This window comes from Perca flavescens, chromosome 3 (assembly GCF_004354835.1).
Source record: "Perca flavescens isolate YP-PL-M2 chromosome 3, PFLA_1.0, whole genome shotgun sequence".
In the NCBI taxonomy this organism is placed as follows: Eukaryota; Metazoa; Chordata; class Actinopteri; order Perciformes; family Percidae; genus Perca; species Perca flavescens.
In genome coordinates, this window is record NC_041333.1 from 40148500 (window position 1) to 40170563 (window position 22064).

General features: G+C 40.3%; 1 protein-coding gene across 2 annotated transcripts; it reads right to left on the reverse strand.

Annotated features, from left to right (window-relative positions):
* Window positions 1-4403: 4403 nt before the first annotated feature.
* On the reverse strand, window positions 4404-20571 carry LOC114553219 (NLR family CARD domain-containing protein 3-like). Of its 2 annotated transcripts, XM_028574429.1 has the most exons (7): window positions 20455-20571; window positions 10371-10602; window positions 9579-9713; window positions 9121-9237; window positions 6720-6798; window positions 6342-6555; window positions 4404-6205 (listed from the first exon to the last, which is right to left on the reverse strand). In XM_028574429.1, exons 2-7 carry the CDS (start codon window positions 10481-10483, stop codon window positions 4404-4406), a joined length of 2460 nt encoding a protein of 819 aa, XP_028430230.1. In that variant the 5' UTR covers window positions 10484-10602; window positions 20455-20571. The 2 variants fall into 2 exon arrangements, with proteins under 2 accessions (XP_028430230.1, XP_028430231.1); XM_028574430.1 differs by lacking the exon at window positions 20455-20571 and having other exon boundaries at window positions 10371-12629.
* Window positions 20572-22064: the final 1493 nt, after the last annotated feature.

A 22064-nucleotide genomic window follows, 5' to 3' on the forward strand; every position in this document is an offset into this window, starting at 1 on the left:
CTTGACATATATTGTTTTATCATACAGCTGACATATACTTACAATAAAAAACATAAAAAAAGTATGTAGTCAGACTGAAGCACATCACACAGCAACAATCTATTGCTCATCTTTCACAAACAGTAACAAGAGCAACCTTCACACAACCCTTTGCACCATATCATGAAGCTATTGCACACCCTCAATCTCAAGCAACATTATTTAAAGTTCTAACTGAGGTAGGTCCGAATTAGGCCTATAGTTTAGAAATGTTAAGTTTACCCATATCTTCTGCCAGAGGATAAGAGCTCATACTTGGCATGGAGAATAAAGATAGAGCAGACCATATTCTGTGTGCTTGCCTGGAGAGACTGGCTTCTATTCCTCTACACAACCTTTATGAGAGTCATATTAATATGCTTTGTAATGCAGCCTTGTATAACATAAACCATCTGATTCACCGTGGGTGTCTGTTCTAAATGATAACACACACTTTCAACACGGGCCTTCCAGCCAAAGGTGTTGTCCATATGAACACCAAGGTGCCTATAGGAGCAGAGCCGATGGACTGGTTCATCATTTATGACCTCTGATACCCTCTGAGCCATATCACGACCCTTTTCTCAGCTTGTGAAATGGTTGAATGAGATGTGTTTTGTCTGTGTGCAGTATATAGGCTGAGGTAAACACTCAACTGTAGGTTTTTATATAGTATATATAAGGCAAATCAAAGTGCTAAGAATAAAACATTATTTTTTCATTAGTAGTATTTTATTGTGTAAATTCTCACGTACAACGTGCAACATTCCGATTCTTTGAATTGAATGGCCGCATTACATTGGGGTATATCGGCTTTGAATGCATCCAGCTCGGATCAGATTGTAATGTTCTGTATGATAGCATATACTGTAATATTTCACAGGTAATAAGACCGAAATAATATTATTAAAATAAAGAAATGAATACCATGATGAATGTTGATAGATGTAGCGTTAGAGTTTAAAAAATATAAATAAACAAAAAAGCAACCCAGCTTCCTGGCCGAAATAGACCGAAATAATAACATTAAAAGAAGTACATATAAACCATGATAATATCTTGCGAATAAAACAGTGGTTATTGGGCTAAAATAAAACTGTCACAGATTTCGAGTTAAGGGGGAGAGGGGGGCATGTTTTTTCTTTTGTCGATATCCGACAGTGAGGGATTAACATGAATGTCTATCTGACGGACCCCCTCATCAAAAAACAACGTCAAGGGTACACCTCTTTCGTTGAAACTTCACGCCAGGGTTCCTTGACCATGCGTCATACATTTGACGAGTAGGGAGTGCGACTGTGTTGGTCTGTGTGTGTGTGTGTCTGTGTGTGTGTCTGTGTGTGTGTGTGTTTGTGTGTGTGTGTGTGTGTGTGTGTGTGTGTGACTCAGAGAAACAATCAGACAGGAGTTTGAGTTATTTTATCATCCAACACAACCAGCTCAGGATCAACTACAACTCCCATGATGCTCAGATACAAAATAACAACAACAATGTCAAAAAGAGCAACAAAACGCATTTCTACAATTTCATGATCACAACTTCCATCTTTAAAGGACTACAAGTGGAACAAGTTTACAACGTTCACAAAGAATCTGTTCAATCATTCTGAAATATTTTAAACAAAGTTAATTCATAGTTTATAACAATAACCCAAAATATTTCTGTAAGTGTGATCCTGTACAGACTCAACTAATCAGCAATGAGAAACAGGACACTCTCCATCCTACAAAGAACACAGAGATACTGAGGAACCACGAGACCTTATCCTGAACCCAAACCCAGGATAAAGAGGCTGAGTGAATGTGGTGTTGAAGGTGTAGACGTGGATCAGTGAGTCAGAGGAAAATCTGTAGAATGACAGAGAGCCAGCAGGACAGTCCACATACACTCCTACTCTACCACAGTAAGAGGTGGAGATGGATGTTGGGATGCTATTGTGCCAGACAGAGTAACCATCATCAGAGCACCTCAGACTCCAGGAATGATCATTATATCCAAACCCACAGTCTTCACTGCGTCCTCTCCTCCTGATTCCTCTGTAACTCACTGCTATAGAAACATATCCTCTCCTCTCGACCTCCCAGTAACATCGCCCAGTCAGACCATCTCTACACAGCAGCTGAGGCCAGTAGTCAAACCTCTCTGGATGATCAGGATATGGCTGATCCTCCTCCACATGTGTCACCTTCCTGTTGTTGTCAGACAGTTTGAGTTTTCTGTTCACTGTGTCTGTGTCCAGTGTGAGTTCACAGGAATCTGACGGAGAGAAGGAGACACAACACAGCTGCAGTTATTAACCAATCAGCACTTTGATGATGACATCAGAGGGTTGAATGAGTGATGTCACAGTTTGATGAATGAAATTAAAAACACACTTACACTTCCTCAGACCTGGTGTCAACCATCTGACTCCAGCAGGCTGCACCCTGAAAGGAGGAGGGGGTGGGGGGGCATTACATCACTCTCACACAGAGCTTTGTTCTAAACAAATGTAGAGTTAGAATTTATTCATTTTATATTCACATTTGGTTTGTCAATGGATTAAAATATTGAATTCAGTTTAACTTCGTTTAAAGTGTCCAATCATAAGAGAAGTTATCTCAGGAAACTTTCCAGATAGAGGAGGTCTAAGTCAGTATTTTATTTGATAGTACGCACAACAACCGTCCTCCTCTAAAGCTGTTTACTGTTCCAGAAATCAGCTGTTCTTATAATAGGCTATTTGATGTGTATGACAGTGTGTTCCTAGTAAAATACATATTTTCTTTATTTTAGGCCTTTAATTATGAACATATAATTTTCTGATTCTGAAAATCTCAGTGCCAGCAGAGAAGGCCTTGCTGGCCCTGACGGCCCACCTCTGATCTACAGATTGAGTCATAACAATGAATATTCTGATTTATAGCAGATGGCTTGTGGGTGAAATAACGTATAAATAATGAGGAAAATATAACTGAACATAGCAGAGAGCAGAATAGACTATGTGCACATTTACACATTGTTATCATTAGATGAGTGTCTCATAGAAAAAAATGTACGCACAGTGCGGACAGGATTATGGCTGCCAGCGCCACTGCCACACTATCATTTACAGAGACCCAACAATTCCCCAAAGAGCAAACATTTAGTGCAACAGTGGACCTATCTCTGTAGAGAAACATGCACATTACATCACTCTCACACACACATATATTGTGTTTGCACCGCTGGGACTAGGAAAGCGCGTTTTGAGGGACTTTTTGAACTTAGAGTCAGTCCAGACGTCAGTGTACGTCTCTGACATTTTAAACCTCTAGCTAACTAGTCTGCCGAAAGAGTAATGCTTCATCCTCACACTCTTTTCACAGCATATACAGGACATTGCTTTGTGCTAAGCTATGCTAAACCTGTCCTGGACCTTTCTGTTGAGTTGAAACTGATTTGATCCCAGGAAAGAGGAACAAAAAGGGTGTTTCTTCAAACCACAGACAGTTTCTTTAACATACAGAGATGTGTCCAAACTACATCAATTATTAACAAAAGGGAGTTATCATTTTAGTTCCTGGAGATGTTCTCCCTTAAAACTTCCTACACAAATATCTCCTTATTGTTCGTCAGTGTTTGTACCTGAGAGTGTCTAGTGTCCAGAGAGGATCCTTCAGTCCTGCTGACAGTAGTTTCACTCCTGAGTCTCCTGGATGATTGTAGCTCAGGTCCAGCTCTCTCAGATGGGAGGGGTTGGAGCTCAGAGCTGCGACCAGAGAAGTACAGCCTTCCTCTGAGATCAGACAGCCTGACAGACTGCAAACACACAGAACAACACACAGGAACCCTCTGTCAACATGTGCAACACGGCACAGCATGTGCTAGTTTCAATTGTTTGTTGTCCATGTACACGTTGTTCCAGATTTAGAATACACCTTTAAAATCAACTGTTCTATTTAATTACTTAACAACAAAAGTAAATGATGAAAAATCCTCATGGAAAGTTACTCTGAGTCTAGAAATTAATAATCATATAAAGAATAACTACTGCCCAAGTTTATCATATCAACAGACACAAAGCTACATGTTAGTTGTTTTGTCAACTAAAGTTAGTCAGATTTTAAATGGTCATCAGTTGAATGGGTTAATGAATCCTGACCTGAGAGTCTTCAGTGTGCAGTGTGGACTCTTCAGTCCATCAGAGATCAGCTTCCCTCCTGAATCCTGCAGGTCATTGTTACTCATGTCCAGGTCTCTCAGACTAGAGGACTGGGAGCTGAGAACTGAGGACAGAGCTTCACAGCTTCTCTCTGACAGGTTACAGCCACTCAGTCTGGAGAGACAACAAGAAGGAAACAAGTTATTTATATTTAACTCCTGATGAAAGATATCAGAGTATTTATTGATGATTAAATCACACTTACAGAGCTTTGTTGGAGGCTTTGACCACTGGCAGCAGCCTCAGAAGAGCCTCCTCTGAAGCAGAGTATTTCTTCAGGTCAAACACGTCCAGATCTTCTTCTGATGACAGTAAGATGAAGACCAGAGCTGACCACTCAGCAGGAGACAGTTCATCTGTGGAGAGACTTCCTGAACTCAGGGACTGTTGGATCTCCTCTACTAGGGAATGGTCATTCACTTCATTCAGACAGTGGAACAGATTGATGCTTCTCTCTGCAGACAGATTCTCACTGAACTTCTTTTTGATGTACTCAACTGTTTTCTGATTGGTCTCTGAGCTACTTCCTGTCTGTGTCATCAGGCCTTGTAGGAGATTCTGATTGGCCTGCAGTGAAAGACCCAGGAGGAAGCGGAGGAACAAGTCCAGGTGTCCATGTGGACTCTGTAAGGCCTTGTCCACAGCACTCTGGTAGAAATGTGTTGATTTGTCTCTGAACACTTCAGACCACCACGATGTTGTTTGTTCTTCTGACAGCAGGTTGACTCCAAAGTTGGTGAATGTCAGATGGACATGAAGAGCAGCCAGAAACTCCTGAACACTCAGATGGACGAAGCAGAACATCTTGTCCTGGTACAGTCCACTCTCCTCTTTAAAGATCTGTGTGAACACTCCTGAGTACACTGAGGCTGATCTGATATTGATGCCACACTCCGTCAGGTCTGATTCATAGAAGATCAGGTTGCCTTTCTGCAGCTGCTCAAAAGCCAGTTTCCCCAGAGACTCAATCATCTTCTTCGTCTCTTTATTCCAGTTTGAATCGTTCCCAGCTTCTCCACCGTATTTGATGTTCTTCAGTTTGGACTGAACCACCAGGAAGTGGATGTACATCTCAGTAAGGGTCTTGGGCAGCTCTCCTCCTTCTCTGGTCTTCAACATGTCCTCCAGAACTGTAGCAGTGATCCAGCAGAAGACTGGGATGTGGCACATGATATAGAGGCTTCGTGATGTCTTGATGTGGGAGATGATTCTGCTTTCCTGCTTCTTGTCTCTGGATCGCTTCCTGAAGTACTCCTCCTTCTGTAGGTCAGTGAACCCTCTGACCTCTGTCACCATGTCAACACACTCAGGAGGGATCTGATTGGCTGCTGCAGGCCGTGTGGTTATCCAGAGGCGAGCGGAGGGGAGCAGCTTCCCCCTGATGAGGTTTGTCAGCAGCACATCCACTGAAGCAGATTCTGTAACATCAGTCAGGATCTCAGTGTTGTGGAAGTCGAGAGAAAGTCGACACTCATCCAGACCGTCAAAGATGAACACAACCTGGCACTCTTCAAACCTGAAGATTCCTGCTTCTCTGGTTTCACTGAAGAAGTGATCAACAAGTTCTACTAAGCTGTACCTTTTCTCTTTCAGCACGTTCAGCTCTCTGAAAGTGAATGGAAATGTGAACTGGATGTCCTGGTTGGCTTTGCCTTCAGCCCAGTCCAGAGTAAACTTCTGTGTTAAGACTGTTTTCCCGATGCCAGCCACTCCCTTAGTCATCACTGTTCTGATTGGTTCATCTTGTCCAGGTTGGGCTTTAAAGATGTCTTCTCGTCGGATTGTTGTTTCTGGTCTGTCTGGTTTTCTGGATGCTGTTTCAATCTGTCTGACCTCATGTTCATCATTGACCTCTGCAGTCCCTCCCTCCATGATGTAGATCTCTGTGAACATCTGATTCAGAAGGGTTTGGTTTCCTGCTTTAGCAATCCCCTCAAATATACACTGGAACTTCTTGTTTAGGTTAGATTTGAGTTTACGTTTACAAACTCCAGCAGAACTTCCTGAATGAATACATAACAAAAAAGCTAATTAAGTAATTTTGCAAAGAAAAATGGGACATACTTGGACCCTTCTCTGGAGACATGAGTAAATGTCCCATTATTCCAGCAAGTTAAATCTTTAGAGAAATTCTCTTACTGTTCTGCAGATGGTCAGCAAGCTCCTCCTGCTTCATTCTCCTCAGGAAGTACAGTGTGATCTTCCGAAATGCCTCTCTGCTGCTCCTCTGCTCTTCATCCTCATCCTCATCCTCCCTCTGACTCTCTAAGCATTCTGGGTAATCTGGATTCAAAACCTTCTGGATCTTCTTCAGCTCGTTCTTCACAAAAGTGGCGATGTTCTCCTTCAGCAGCTGGAACAGAAGACTATATGAATGACACAATCAAACTGAAATCATGAAAGCAAACATCAGATACTTGTTTCGTACAGACTGACAACCCACTGGTCTGAAAAGTGCAGCATGGAGATGATTATGAACAGAAGAGATGTAAAAGTAGTTGTTGTACATGTACAGACCATAAATATGGAATCCAGGTGTATTTGATGCTGCTGGGCAGACTGACCACTGGGAACCTCTGAGCTCTCCTGGTCCACTCTGTGGAGGAATCAGGAAGAATTAGCTCACATCATGTCTGTGCACACAGAGACAAACACAAGGTAATTTCCTGTGACTTAAAGTGTTGATTACAACATTGAATCAGATGGTTTCCCCTGACATTAAAGTGTTGGTGGTACTGATGACCCCACTGTGAATCAACAGAAAGAACTAAGAAGTAAACAAGGGCTACCCAACATGATTGGCCTTAAGGACTCCTGAAGCAGCAGACTGGTATCATGATGCAAGGAGGTCTGCAGCTTCTGTGGTCATGGAGCCAAACATTTGAAGATAGAATAAGTTTTAGGGAGTCAACAGTGAAAAACCTTCAGTTGGCCTTAAAACCTTTTGTTGGCCTGAAAATGATTTTGGCAAACCATCAGCCAACTTAGGAGGGGGAAGCAGAGGTTAGATGGTCTGTTTGTAGTTGGGGACAACTACTGACCTGGACTGAGTATACTGTTGGATGGTGGTTCCCTTTGTTTTGCTTCCCCTTATTGACTTCTGATCTGACATCGATCCATCTGGGTATGGTTGTCTTACAGCTACCACAAAAGTACTCAATGACATTACAGCCGCATTAGATACCAAACAACACTGCGCTGATATATTCATTGACCTTGCCAAAGCTTTTGACTCGGTGGACCACAATTCACTCATTCACAGACTTAGCAGCATTGTTGTCACTGATCACTCACTGGTTTGGTTTTCCAATTATCTTTCTCACCGGGTGCGACAATTAAGATTTGAAAACATTTTTTTCCCATTCACTCCTGGTCACCAGGGGTATCACCCAAGGCTCCATACTTGGCTCCACACTTTTCTCAATATATATTAATAACATTCCTCAGGCAGCTGGCAATTCACTCATTCACTTATATGCTGATGATAAAATGATTCATGCCATTGTTCCTTCCCCTGATAATGTTCAAGCTACCCTGCAAAATAGCTTCATCGAACTACACCAGTCTTTGTCACAACTCAAACTCACTCTCATTACCTCCAAAACTAAAGTCATGTGGTTTTCCCGTATGGGTACTACCCCTTCTCCCGCACTTAACATTACCACTTGCAAGGGGGCTATCCTCGAACAAGTCACTGCATATAAATACTTGCATCTGGTTGGAAACTTCACTTTCTTTCTCCATCCACATATCAAAGCTACGATCTAAGGTCAAGGCCAAGCTTGGTTTCCTTTCCTTTACAGAAACCGCTTCACTTTCATCACTTCTGCCAAACTCACTCCCATTCAAATGACAATTCTACCCATGTTAGATTATGGTGACACTATATACAGGGTTGCTTGCAAGACCACTCTATCAAAACTCGACACTCTTTACCATTCCACTATCAGGTTTGCCACAAATGCCCCCTTCAATACACACCACTGCACCCTATATTCATCTGTCAACGGCTCTCCCTTCACACTTGCTGTACGATTCACTGGTTCACTTTCATTTACAAGACCCTTCTTGGCCGATCACCTCCTTATTTAAGTCACTTGCTGCAGCCAAAGTCTGTCACATAAAACACCCGGTCCTCACTTCATCTTTAATTAAGCATTCCCAAAACAATCTCTGCCTCTGCTCTCACATTTCCAATCTGCTGTCGCTCGTGACTGGAGCGCTCTGCAAAAGATACTCAAACTGGACTAATTAATTTCCATTTCATTCTTTAAAACCATCATATCATCGTTGTTTACGGACATATGCAGTTACTTCTCTACATAATCTTTCTTTTCTACCTAAATATTTGAATGGTTTCTCCTTCTATTACTCACCCATGTACCTGTGCACTTATCTTGTTATAAGTGTTTATTGTTTTCTGGGATCTGGTCATGAACCCACTCACTGAAACTTGGCCTTAACTGTCCAGACCCAAATAGCAGAAGTCTTCTCATGGCAAATAGTGTCCTGACCCAGGTAACACAAACACTTACCAAGGGTCACTGTTTCTCCAGGGGGGATGTGCAAATGAAGTTACCCTGGAAGGGGCACTCTGAGGCACATACATCCCAACCATCACCCTGGTATTCCCAGTTGGAGAAGAACATTTGGGAATAATTTTGCCATTCATGATTTTTGTCATACCCTATGGCTATGGGAGATTTAAAATGCTTTCCACCAGATAATATTGGACCACACCAGGTCCATTATTAAATTGAGATCTACAGTTGAAGACTGGTCTTACTGGACAGCTTTCAGATGTGAGAATATACATATATGTGAAGAAGAAAGACACCGGAAATAAATTAAAAAACTTCTCTGGATACACAAAACTTGAAACATGAATCAGTAATGTTATACTATTTTAACAGCTTACCTCTTTTCAGCAGTGGGTTGTTCTCCTTTAAAACTAATATAGCGCTCATTTGACCAGTCGCTCTTGAAGGACACACAGCTGGGTTCAGGTTCAGTAGAGTCTGGTCTTTGTTGGATCCTGTTACACAGAGGATAAGACCAACAGGGATGGAAATTCACTTTTTATTATTCAGAAACAAAAAGCTGGAGATACAAGCAGCAACTACAACAAGATTAACTCAAAGAAGTTCAATGAATTACAAAAGAAATGGGTTAAAAAGCTAAAACACCAGAGAATATAATGGACCAAACCAGATCCAATATTTACCTAAAGTCAAGAGTTGAAGACTTTCAGATGTGAGAATATGGATGTGATAAGAAAGATGCTGAATATGAACTCCAAAAACTTCTCTGGATACATAAAAGTTAAAAATATTCATATTCAACAGATTCATTAATATTATAAAATTAACAGCTTACCTATTTTCAGCAGAGGGTTGTTCTCCTTTAAAATTAATATAGTGATCATTTGACCGGTCACTCTTAAAGGATACACAGCTGGGTTCAGGTTCAGGTTCAGGTTCGGATTCAGGAGACTCTGGTCTCTGCTGGGTCCTGATAGAAAAACACATTTATTGAGGGTCACATGTTCATTTCTTCTTCTTCTTCTTCTTCTTCTTCTTCTTCTTCTTCTTCTTCTTCTTCTTCTTCTTTCCTGGGTGGCTGTCACCCTACTGAACTCTTGCTCTGCATCCTGGTGACAATTTCACCTACAACCCCCCCTGGACAATTTGCACTACCCTATCCCACCCATACTGTTCTATTTATTCATTTACAGATGTACATACTGTAATTTCACTTATACATAGCCATATTCTACTGTTCTTCATACTATTCATACTGCACATATCTGACTATATGGCTCATACTGAATATCCATATTTATTCTGATTCTCTTATTATATACTCTGCATATATCTACTGTATATTAGTCTTACTACTAGTACAATTTATTCTGCTCTTAATAACACTGCAATATATTTCTTGTCCTGTCTATGCACAATCTGTCTATACTTTTAATATCACATTGCACTTTTCTGCTTTATTTGCACTTCTGGTTCTCATTTCAGTCATCAACTACCAACATTTCTTTCCACAAAATTACAAAAAAAAAAACTTTATTTCTGCATAAGACTGACACAAAACAACCCAGACGGGACGTAGTTCCATCCAATGAGACTCGTTCCAGTTTGCTGGATGTTCACAACTCACCTCAATCTTCTTCTTAAAATTTCAATTTCCCTTTCCATTGCAATTCGCTCCTTCTGCCATTCAAGTCTTTCCATCAATCCTCTCTCCTCCATTTCAACTAGCTTCTCCTCCATTTCTATTTGCCTCTCCCTTACAGGTCTTTTTGTAAAGTAGCGGTGGCTCCATAGACCAGACACTCTTCATGGACACACAGCTGGTTTCAGGTTCAGCAGGATCTGATCTCTGATGGGTCCTGTTAGAAAAAGAGGAAGACCACTTTTTAATCTCCAGCAACAGGACCTAGAATAGAATAGAATAGAATGCCATTTATTGACATTATACACATGGACACTAAGATTAAAAGTCACTCTTTCCAGTGTCAACAATGTAATATCATAAGTAGTGCAAAAGAAGAAAAAGGGGGGAGGGGGGGTGCACAGTTCTGAGACGCTATATAAATATATAAAAAATATAAAGATAGATATGGTTATATATACAGTGTGATTTACAGTCTGATGGAGTACTGGACTCGGATTCGAGTCTGACTCGAGTCTCTATTCTCTGGACTTGTGACTTGACTTGGACTCGCAGACTGAGGACTCGAGACTCGACTCGGACTTGAGGATATACTAAATCGGACGTTGGATGAAGTTTCTGACTTAATAAGTTATAAAGATTTTATATAAGATGTTACACTTTTTCCTGTTTCGGCTGGGATCTCTTTTTTTCCTCACAGCCACACATACACTTCTCAGTAGGACAACGCTACCGCTTGCTCTCCTTGCTTGACAACACACTCACTGACGTCACTCACTTAACGCTGCATTCTCGCTCTTATAGTGCATGATTCGCAGGCAGGTTCTTTTCCCTTTTCCCTTTTGTGGTGGTTAGATGGCTGTGTTATAATAACAAAAGGTCTGGTCTGCACTGACATTCAGACAATTTTGCTCATGATGCCCATTCAATTTCCCAGCGTACGCCTATTTAGAAGTGGACTGTCCTTATAAATACGTTCCTGTAAGTTACTTACTTACTAAGAAAGAGACTCATGTTCACATTTTGGAAAATGCAGAGAGATGCACCCCGTATCGTGAAGTTCGCCTACACGGATTTTACATCCAAAGCTGGAAAAAGCAGTGCTAAATGTTGTGTGTGTAATCACACAATTGAGGAAAACACTGGGACAACTTCAAACTTTAACAAACACCTGTCACGGCTGCACCCAGAAAAGTAAGTAAAATGCTTTCCATTGGCTAACGTTAGCTGTAGCTAGAAAATAATGTAGCCACTGAAGTGACAAAAACATCTCTGATGCTACTTCACTGTTTTATAAGCTCGCAACCAAGCGTTGCCTGTGTGAGGTTTTGACATGTTTAACCACAGTTGCGGATGCTATATCGGCATTGCTACTCTTGTAAACTGCATCCCGTTCACATAATCCGCGCCGCTGTAAACGGCATTGCGCTGGCTGTGTTTTCTCATGGAGAGAGAGGTGGAAACAACTCGGAGGAAAGCGCTAACGTTACCCTTGCTTGCTGCCGAGCGCTGTTTTAAAGTTCTAGTTATTCCCATTGAAAAGCTTAATGACGGCAGTAAAACTCTACTTCACACTACAGTGTTTATACTTTCCAGTTAATTTGTGGTTCACATGCGTATATTCATCATCACTGATAATGTATTGATCAATAGAAAGTGTATTTCAAAATAGACAACATTACATTTCCTAAAGTTTTGTTTTTATAACACGATTGCATTATAAAAAAAATAAAATAAAAATAAAAACCTCAGCTCTGGAACTCAAACAGTTGACCGATGATCCAAAAATGTATTTATAAGTGTATATCCTTTCTCCCGCTAGGTACCAACAATACTGTGCCTCCGTTGCATCACATTTGACACCAGCTGCTTCAGGTCAGAGTGCTATTACATAATTTTTCGATGATGGGCAACAAGGGCTCTACGACACCAAACATCCACGTCAAAAGGCTATAAGCCGTTGCTTGCCTCTCTCCATTGTTGATAATGAGGACTTCAGGCACTTCCTTCATGTCCTGGGGTCTCATTTATAAAACTGTGCTTAGGATCCTTACTATAAGTGTACGTACGGCCTAAAATAGCGTATGCCGAAGAAAGGTCAGATTTATAAAACCATGTGCACACCTGTAAGCAATGTTCCCTTTATATATCAAAGATTACCTACAAGTGTGCATACGTGGATCAGCCTCTTATCCCGCCCTGTACACACCCATTTTAACCATAAATAGTCAATGCAAAGCACCTCGTGAATGCTGATCATTATGTTAATGACCCTGGCAGTTGTTCTTTCGTTACACCGAATCATGATGACTGGCGGAGATAAAGCAAAAAAACTCTCAGACTCTCGGGAATTGCTGCCAATTGAATTATAATTTCGGCCTGTTGTTGCACAGTGTAGGGAAACCGGATCTATAGACTACCTTTAATAATAAAATCTTTCAAAACGGCATTACGGCACTCGGGGACAGCTTCGATATACCAGACGTATATCATAAGATTTAACAGAACTATATATTATATCCAAACAAGCCTTAGTGATTAAGTTGAAGATTATATATATATATATATATATATATATATATATATATATAATATTTATGTAAAAAAACACTTAGCTTAGCATTTCCCTCTGGAAACAGCCGGTTTCCCCCAGAGTGGTGAGGACCTGTATTGGGACAGGGATATGGCATGGTTCTGGTGCGTTGCCCTCTCTACTGGACCCAATTCAGTACATAGATCCAAGAGCGCAGCTTTAGGGAATTTAAATTGGCATATTAGCCAGTCATCGTCATGGTCCCTGAAGTCTCTTTCTCTCCTGAAAGTACCCCATAGCCTCCTTCCATTGGGGGTTAGTCCTCCTGCAGGGCCATCATGCAGCATTACGCAGGGGTTCACCACAGTATTTATATGTTTACAACATATAAATAAAAAAAAGGAAAGTTAGCAGGACTTTACCAGTTAACTTCTTATCTGCGAGTTTACAACAATCAACCCTGTCGAAAATGAAGAATAACATACAATTATGTTTTAGAGATCAAGAAAAATTAGATAATTGGTATGTCAGCCTTTGTAAATTGATTAAAGAAGATATAGAGTTTGATGTTAAAGATGGAGACAACTATAAGGTTACAAAAAAGCCATTCAATACGAAACCTTATTGGAACAAAGAGTTGAATGAATTGTGGCAATCTATGTGTAAAATCGAAAAAATGTTTCTGAAGTGTTTAAATAATAATATAGAAAGGAATAAACTATTAGAAACATTTAAGAAAAGTCAGAATAAGTTTGATAAAAGATACAGATTCTATAAAAGACGCTATCAAAGAGGATTGGTATTAAACCTGAAGAGAATCCAAACGTCTGACCCTAAGAGATTTTGGTCAGAAATTAATAAACTAGGGCCAAGGCGTAGTTGTAAAATACCCATGGAAGTGCTGGGGAATGACGGTAGTTTAGTGACTGTGCTGTCTGATGTAATTAATAGGTGGGAGAAAGATTTTAAAGATCTTTTCTCTTGTGAGATGTTTGATTTTGATGGAGGGTATTACGAGGATTTATGTCAGAGGAAAAATGTAATAGAGAGCTACATTTTAAAAGGGGAATATTGGATAAATAAGGATCTTAATAACAGTCTTACAAAAGGAGAAGTTCAAATGGCTATTTATAAGGCTAAATTGGGAAAAGCGACAGGGGTTGAAAATATCCCAAATGAAATACTGAAATCACCCAAACTATTTGATATTCCGTGTGATTTATTTAAAGGATGTTTTGAATATGGCAAAATACCATCTATATGGCTTAAATCAATTATTAATCCGATACCAAAATCCCAAAATGAAAATCCAAGGGTGCCCTTAAATTATAGAGGGATTAGTCTAATGAGCACAGTTTATAAACTGTATTCTACAATACTTAATGAGAGGCTCATGTTGTATTTAGAGAAAGAAGAGCTTCTTGTGGAAGAACAAAATGGATTCCGTAAATCAAGATCATGCTTAGATCACATTTTTGTATTGTCTACAATTATAACTAATAGAATAAGTGAAAATGAGCCAACATATTCGTGCTTTTGATATGATCAATAGGGATCTGTTGGCATATAAGCTTATAGAGTATGGGGTAAATGGACATTTTTATATGGCACTGAAGTCTGTTTATCACAAGCCCATAGCATGTGTAAGATTGAATGAACTCCATACCAACTGGTTTCCAACATCATCAGGGGTAAAACAGGGCGATGCTTTGTCTCCCACATTATTTGCAATTTATATAAATGATTTGGCAAAGGAAATTAAAGCATTGAATTGTGGGATAAGATGTGGAAATGAAATGATAAGTATTCTTTTGACACAGATGATATAGTACTACTGTCTCCATCTGAAGATAATCTGCAGCGCATGTTCTCTTATATTGATGGTGTAATAAATGGAGATTGTTCATCAATAGAAAGAAAACGGAAATAATTCACTTTAGAGAACCTTTAACTACTCGCAGCACTTATGAGTTTAAAATTGGGTCACACAAGCTGAACTTTGTAGACTCATATAAATATCTAGGTTTTTATATTGATGAACATATGAATTTTAGAAATGGTGTTAAGGTTCTTGCTGATTCAGCACGTAGAGCTTTGGGAGGAATTATTGGTCAAAGCAGGAATCTGAAAGACATAAGTTTTCAAACGTATTCTAAATTGTTTCAAGCCTGTGTGTGCCCTATACGTGATTATATTGTGGGTGTTAGAGGACTTAGGAATATATCTAATAGTGAATTAGTGCAAAATAGTGCTATAAGATATTTTCTGGGTGTGCATAAGTATACCCCTACATTGGCGATAGTGGGAGACATGGGATGGGAATCATGTGAGGCTCGCTGGAAGATATGTATGGCCCAGTTATGGAATCGTCTATTAGATATGGACGCAAATAGGTTGACAAGGAAAATATTTCTCTGGGATAAACACATTCTTGGTCTTTGGTCTAACGACATATGCAAATTGTTTTGTAATTATGGTTTTGGGGATTTGTTTCTTAATAATGAAAAGCTGAATATCGGTTTGTTTAAAGAATCTGTGTTTGCTAAAGACAAAAAGCAGTGGGCTGATGATATATGGCCTAAGCCAAAATTGCGTATTTTTGTAATGATAAAACCAGAATATGGCACTGAGAATTATGTTATATAATAAAATAATTTGTCAAAAATGCAACGATCCTTATGTGCTCAAGTGAGATCTGGTGTTTTGCCTTTGACTATTGAAACAGGACGATATTAATGTAGAAGAGGAAAAACGTATTTGTCCTATGTGCTGTTTGAATGATGTAGAAAATGAGTTCCATTTTGTTTTCTATTGTCCTTTTTATCGTGAGCAGCGTGATTTTTTGTTTTGTAGGGTAAAAGCAGAGATTGATTTGGTAAATATGGATGATGCTCAAAGATTGAGATGGCTGTTCACATATGAAATATATAAATTAACCAATTATCTAGATAAAGCTTGGGAGAAGAGGAAAAAAGCTCTTTATCGAGTGTAGATGAGAACTAGTTGTTTGTGTGTGGTATGTGTGTACGTGTATATACATGTATGTATGTGTATGTCTATATATTTGTATTCATGTATTTGTTTGAAGGATTTGTATATGCAACGGGAAGATGTTTGTTGAATAAGTGAATTTGTGGTGTCTCGGGCCAAGATGTTTGGCATGACACAGAAATAAAATATAACTAACTAACTAACAACAATTTGTGATTGTTAACACCTTGCGAAAATCACAGCATCAACTACTGGTATCCTCCACCCAAGATACAATTTGAAGACGAAATGTAATAACTAAACACACTTTTCTTCATGCAGGTTTTGTTATGAACAGTATTAAAGTTTGGACCAATAAGGACATTAAATGTAACAATTGTACGAGAGCTTAACAGCTGTATTTCCAGACTTTGACATTTGATGATATTTGCACAGTTTTAAAGACAGATATTTAATTATTTACACTGTGTTCTGCAGTTATCTAATGGTAGGGTATTTGATGCTATCCTGTATTCCATGCAGTCGGGCCATCTCCTCCTCCTGCACTCTGTGGTGGACAATGTGACGGCGAGACAGCGCCGATTAAATATTAAGAACACATTTTTATTTAAGATTTGAGTTGGAGGTGTTTATCAAACAGTTATCACTCAGTACAAGCGCATATAACACTGCTGAGGCATCAATACTAGAAAATATTAGAGTAATCTTATTCCCATTTACTCTCTGCAGTCTGACTTCAGTTCACCACCTCACCATCTACGTCGCCAATTCCTATTTTCTCTCCAAAATGTGCGTACGCATGGTTCAGAATTTGCGGGAGGACTGCACATTCTCCCGTCAAGTTTGTTTTTTATAAATCACAACCTCTGCGTGGGAAGTAGCATACGCACATTTTCAGCCCCATTTTGTGCATACACCACGTTTATAAATGAGACCCCTGGACCCTAATTATAGGCCTATAGCAAGATCCACTATCTCCTCGGTGACCATTCCAGGAATGTTAAAAGTTCAGAATTAATGGATAAAGAGCCAGCTGGCAGAAGCATCAAGTGTTGCTGTTACTACAGACATTTGGAGTGACTGCAAGATGCGCTCATTCCTTGGAGTGACAGCAACACACAATGAATGAAGTAAACCATATACTCAGCCTTCAGTCATATCTTCTTACCTGCGAAAGAGTCCATAGCAAACACACCGGAGATGAGATTGCAATAATGTTTGAATGCTGTGCTGAAGTAGCCTAAAAATTTAGACGCACCCTAGTGGCAGCAAATGTAATTTGCAGCCAGGGTCTTCTAGCAACTCTCCGTTGGCTTGCGAGCTGGAAAACCAAATTCTGGTCAGGCCAATCACATTGTGTATAGAGTCAGTGGGCGGGGCTTCACATAAGGACGGCAGACTTGTGACGGTTCCGCGTGAATTCCCTGCTACTTGAAAACAAAGAAGATGGCTGCTGCTGCTGCTGGCGAACAGCGGTCTTTTGAATCGGCTTTGGCCGCGACTCTGGAAGACTTGGAGTTCAGCTTTTCTTTGAGAATAAAACAAAGAACGGTACGGAAGTCATTCTTGAAAAAGGAAGATGTGTTTGGAGTTTAAAGTTTAATCTATCAACTAGCTTCGCTACCTTCTTCGTTGCTCTGCCTGGTTGTAGTGCTATCCTGTAGTATGCAGAGGTAATTTGAAAGACAACCGTTTATCCCGCCCCTCGGATTGAGCCCTGCTAATGGTGAGTTCCCAGACCCAACATCTTGATGTGGGTCTGGCTTGTCAGGCTAGTGCTGAAGAGCATCTGATTAAGGACAAGATCAACTTTGTCATCACTGACAATGCGTCCAACATGAAGAAGGCATTCCAGGCCAGCGTTCCACCAGAGGAAGATGAGGCTGCAGAAGTTCATGATCCCAGGACATTTATGGAGCTGGAGGATGAAATCTGGCAAGACCTGACCAGAAGATCAAGAGGAAGTCAATGCCACTTTGGATGAGAACTGTAAGATGCAGAGACTGTCGTGCTTCACACATTCACTGCAGTTGGTCATAAAAGATGGTCTGAAAGAAGCCACTGGGCTGTCAGACACCCTAGCCAAGCTGTCCCGTGCAGCCAACCTCTTCCACAGTGGCACCTCGTTTAGAGACCACTTTGAAACATACGTCAGTGATGCAACAATTCCAACATAAAATTTTTACGCAATGGAATTCCACTTTGAAGCAAGTAAAGGCTTATGTGAATTTTGAAATACAAAAGCTAGTCTATGTGTTGGACTCAGAGGGGCACAAAAGTCTAATCCTATCACAGCGAGAATATGCTCAGTTTAAAGAACTGATTGAAGTTCTCGGTCCATTCTTAGAGGCAACCAACCTAACTCAGGGAGAGAAAACTGTCACTGTCAGTGTTGTGCCCTGTGTCCTCACTCTGCACATCTGCAGGAAATAAGAGGAAGAGTCAGATACTGTGGGCCGCTAGTGAGAGCTCTGGAGATCCCCATAAAAGCAAGGTTCACAGAGATCTTCAATGCGTGGATTATGATGCCGGGATGCGAGCAAGAGGAAGGAAGAGGTCCCAATAGATTTCCTTTCACTAGTGCCTACTTTGTAGCATCTGTGTTGGACCCAGCATTTGGTTTCCAGTGGTTAGAACATGATGTGCAGCTGGATAGTGGCATTATAGGGGAACTCAAGAGTCAAATAAAAGGTGAGAAATGTTTTTTTATTTATGCAGGCAAGTGGGTTAAAACCTCTATGAGTTTTACGTCCACATTTAATATGTAAGCCTATTTAATAACATATTTATAACATACCTCTCCTGCCACCTTTTGTTTCAGAGTATATCAAAGCAGAAGGCGAGAAACAATCAGCCACTGCAACAGGGCCAGGGGTAGGTGATGTTCCAGTATCTCCTCCTGAGCCCCCTCAGAAGAAGCTGAAAAATGTTCTCCCACTATCAGAAGACTCTCTCCTCCACTAACCACAACCTATCTGTCCAGGCTCAGTTGACTGCATATCTTGACTTGATCACCGAGCACATCTCGGACTCAGTCCCATGCTTGGGCTTTTGGCAGCAACACAAAGCCAAGTTCCCTGAGCTCTATCAGCTTGCCAAACAGGTATTAAGTATTCCTGCCACCAGTGCACTCATTGAAAGGGTATTTAGCCATGGAGGCATTTTGATGAGGCCTCACCATGCAAGGTTGAGCAGTATCATGCTTTCATATCTGATGCTTTTAAAATGCAACATGAAAATGCAGCATGATTGATGATGCAATTTGTAATTTTTCGACGCTAGGGGTCTCTCACTAACAACAATGGAAGTAAACACAGGCTTTTGATGGTGTCATAAAGTTCCGTGGGATTATGGGAGTTGTTTGTTGTTAAACACCATTACCCATCAAAATGTATCTGTTGTTCAATATATACGGTTACTGCTGTACTACTGTGTTGCAAAGTTTATATGTAATCAATGTAAAAAAAAGTATGCTGTGTGGTAGAAAAAAGTCAGTAAATAAACTCCCTTTATTTAATGTAGACCCTCTTTTATAATTATATCAGCTAGAGTGTAGAAATGTAGGCAGTGTGTTGAAAATATAACACAGACTCAACCTTGATGACTCGACTCAGACTCGAACACTGGGGACTCGAGACTCCACTCAGACTCAACTCGGACTCGACTTGGACTCGACTACAACACTGGTGTGAAGTAATGATATTGCACAGTAATGAAATTGCACTGAAATTCAAAATGCTGGAGAAACTAGAAGCTATCAAGCAGAAAACAAAGTCTGAAGCTCTTCACTGAATGATTTCTGCTCTCTGCTGTTTCTGCTCCTTCATTCATACTCTTTCTGGGAGAACAGGAACATTGGAAAGAGTCCAGAACTAATGTCCTCTTTACACAGAACATTCCTGTCCTGTTCATAAAAATTAAGGACATGGAGACACTTCTCTACAACTACATTTTATTCTGAAAGGTTGCAGAGGAAACAATAGAGTCCTGTTGTGTCTGACTTTACGCTAGTGGAGACGACGGTTTGTTTTCTGACAGCCGGAGAGAGGAAATAACTAGAGGCCATCTTATGATGGATTCATCACAGCCAAATCAAGACAGGGGCATAACGTTGGCCCTTCCTTACTGACTTTACAGACCCAGAAACTAACCCTGAAGATACCAAGACTAACGTGTTGTTAACATATCAAACAGCAACTTACAGTTTCTCTCACACACACACACACACACACACACATACACACACACACAAATGCACGTACACACACACAGACACACACACACACACACACACACACACACACGCACACAGACGCAGACACACACACACACACACACACACACACACACACACACACACACACACACACACACACACACACACACACACACACACACACAGCCTTTAGAAATGAGTTCAAACACTTTCATTATGTTTAACTTTCTCGGAAACAAAACGGAATATAAACGGTGCCAGATGATGTTAGTTTAGATTAAAGTATTTTTTATATATATATTTTAAACATTACAGAAGAGTTAAATTACCTTCAGTTGGAGCTTCACACGGAGAGAAAAAGCTGCGTCACAAACTCTGGAAAGTGGAAGTAAACTTTAAACAGGAAAAAAGAGGAAACGCCCTGAGAGGCACAGCATCAAACTAACCCAAATACCCCAGTTTGTGTTCAGCGCTGAGCTGGTGATGACGTCATGGCGCCCTCTGGTGGACATCAGCAGGAACTACAAGCAGAGCGCCACCAAACATATTCACACATTACAGTTTTTTTCGATTGCTAAACGACAGTGGGCACAACTGGAGTCACATGTGCAAAACTCTGACTCCAGTCTACACAGCAGCAGTTCACGTGGACCAAACTCTAGTTGGTTTTTCATCGCTTGAACACAGTTTTCAGAACTCTACACACTTATCCCATGACTTTAACCACAATGTGCACAACACTGTAGATTTACAGCACTTTGTTCAAATGCTAACACACTGCTGTCAAAACTGTAAACCACACATTCAAAACAGAATAGATTTCAGTCTGGTGCCTATCAAACACTGCTGATTGCAATTTTAGCTGAAAGCCTGAGCAGGTGTCTTGTTTTAGACTAGTTAGTGAACATATATGGTATTTATACAGAGAAAGCTCAGAAAGCCTTTTTTTGTATATAAACACCAAATAAGAATGAAACAATTATACACTGTACTGTTTGAGAGAAACAGGTAAAAGAGCAAAGATACCAATATGTCCAGGTAAGATGTCTGAGGTTATGTACACAGCTATAAAAAAGTGAAAAACACTATATCTTTACAATAGTAAAACTGCGTTCTTACTGTTTTTCAGAAAGTAATGGAGGTGAAACACCACATTCATTAGTATTTAGAGATGATGAAGACATCCAATGTGATGAAGAAAACTTGCCACATGATGCTGGAGAGAGGCAGGATTAGTCACACTATTCTCTGGTACTGTTATGTACCTTTAGTTTTTTTCCCCCAGTAATTCCATAAATTACTAGAGACAAAATACTTTATTGAAGAAAACTGCTGATTTTCATTCCTTCATTTTTACCTTATGTAAAAATTGGTATGTTATACAATCTATATTTTTTCCTTAAATAAACTATTGAGTAGTGTCAAGTCACTCAAATTGTTCAAACTGTAAAGATGAAAAAGTTTGTAATTTCTGTATTGGTGTTTGACGCTAGTGTTTTTACCCTCAGTGTGTTCTGAGTGACAGTATGTGTTATCTCAGTGTGTGTGTGTGTGTGTGTGTGTTATCTCAGTGAGGATTGTGCATAGTGTTTGGCTGCACTGAGCCTGTTTTGCAGCTGATGTGAACTGTTTAGCTCAGGTGACTGTTGGTAGTGCAGACTGTAGTTAGAGTTTTGCACATGTGACTCCAGTTGTGCCCACCATCGTTTAGCAATTGGAAAAAACTGTAATGAGCTGCTGACGGCTGAAACTTTGTTCCTCACTGGCGCTGCTGATGGGAAGGATTTTATAAATCCTGTGGAGAATGGTCAAGTGTGGGTAGGCTCTATCCATGTCGTTGGCAATGAGGAATGGCAGGATGGCATCGGTGGTGAAATCCATGTTTAACTCCGAATACAATGCATGAAAAGAGCGAAACTCCTCCACTGCGTCTTCATGT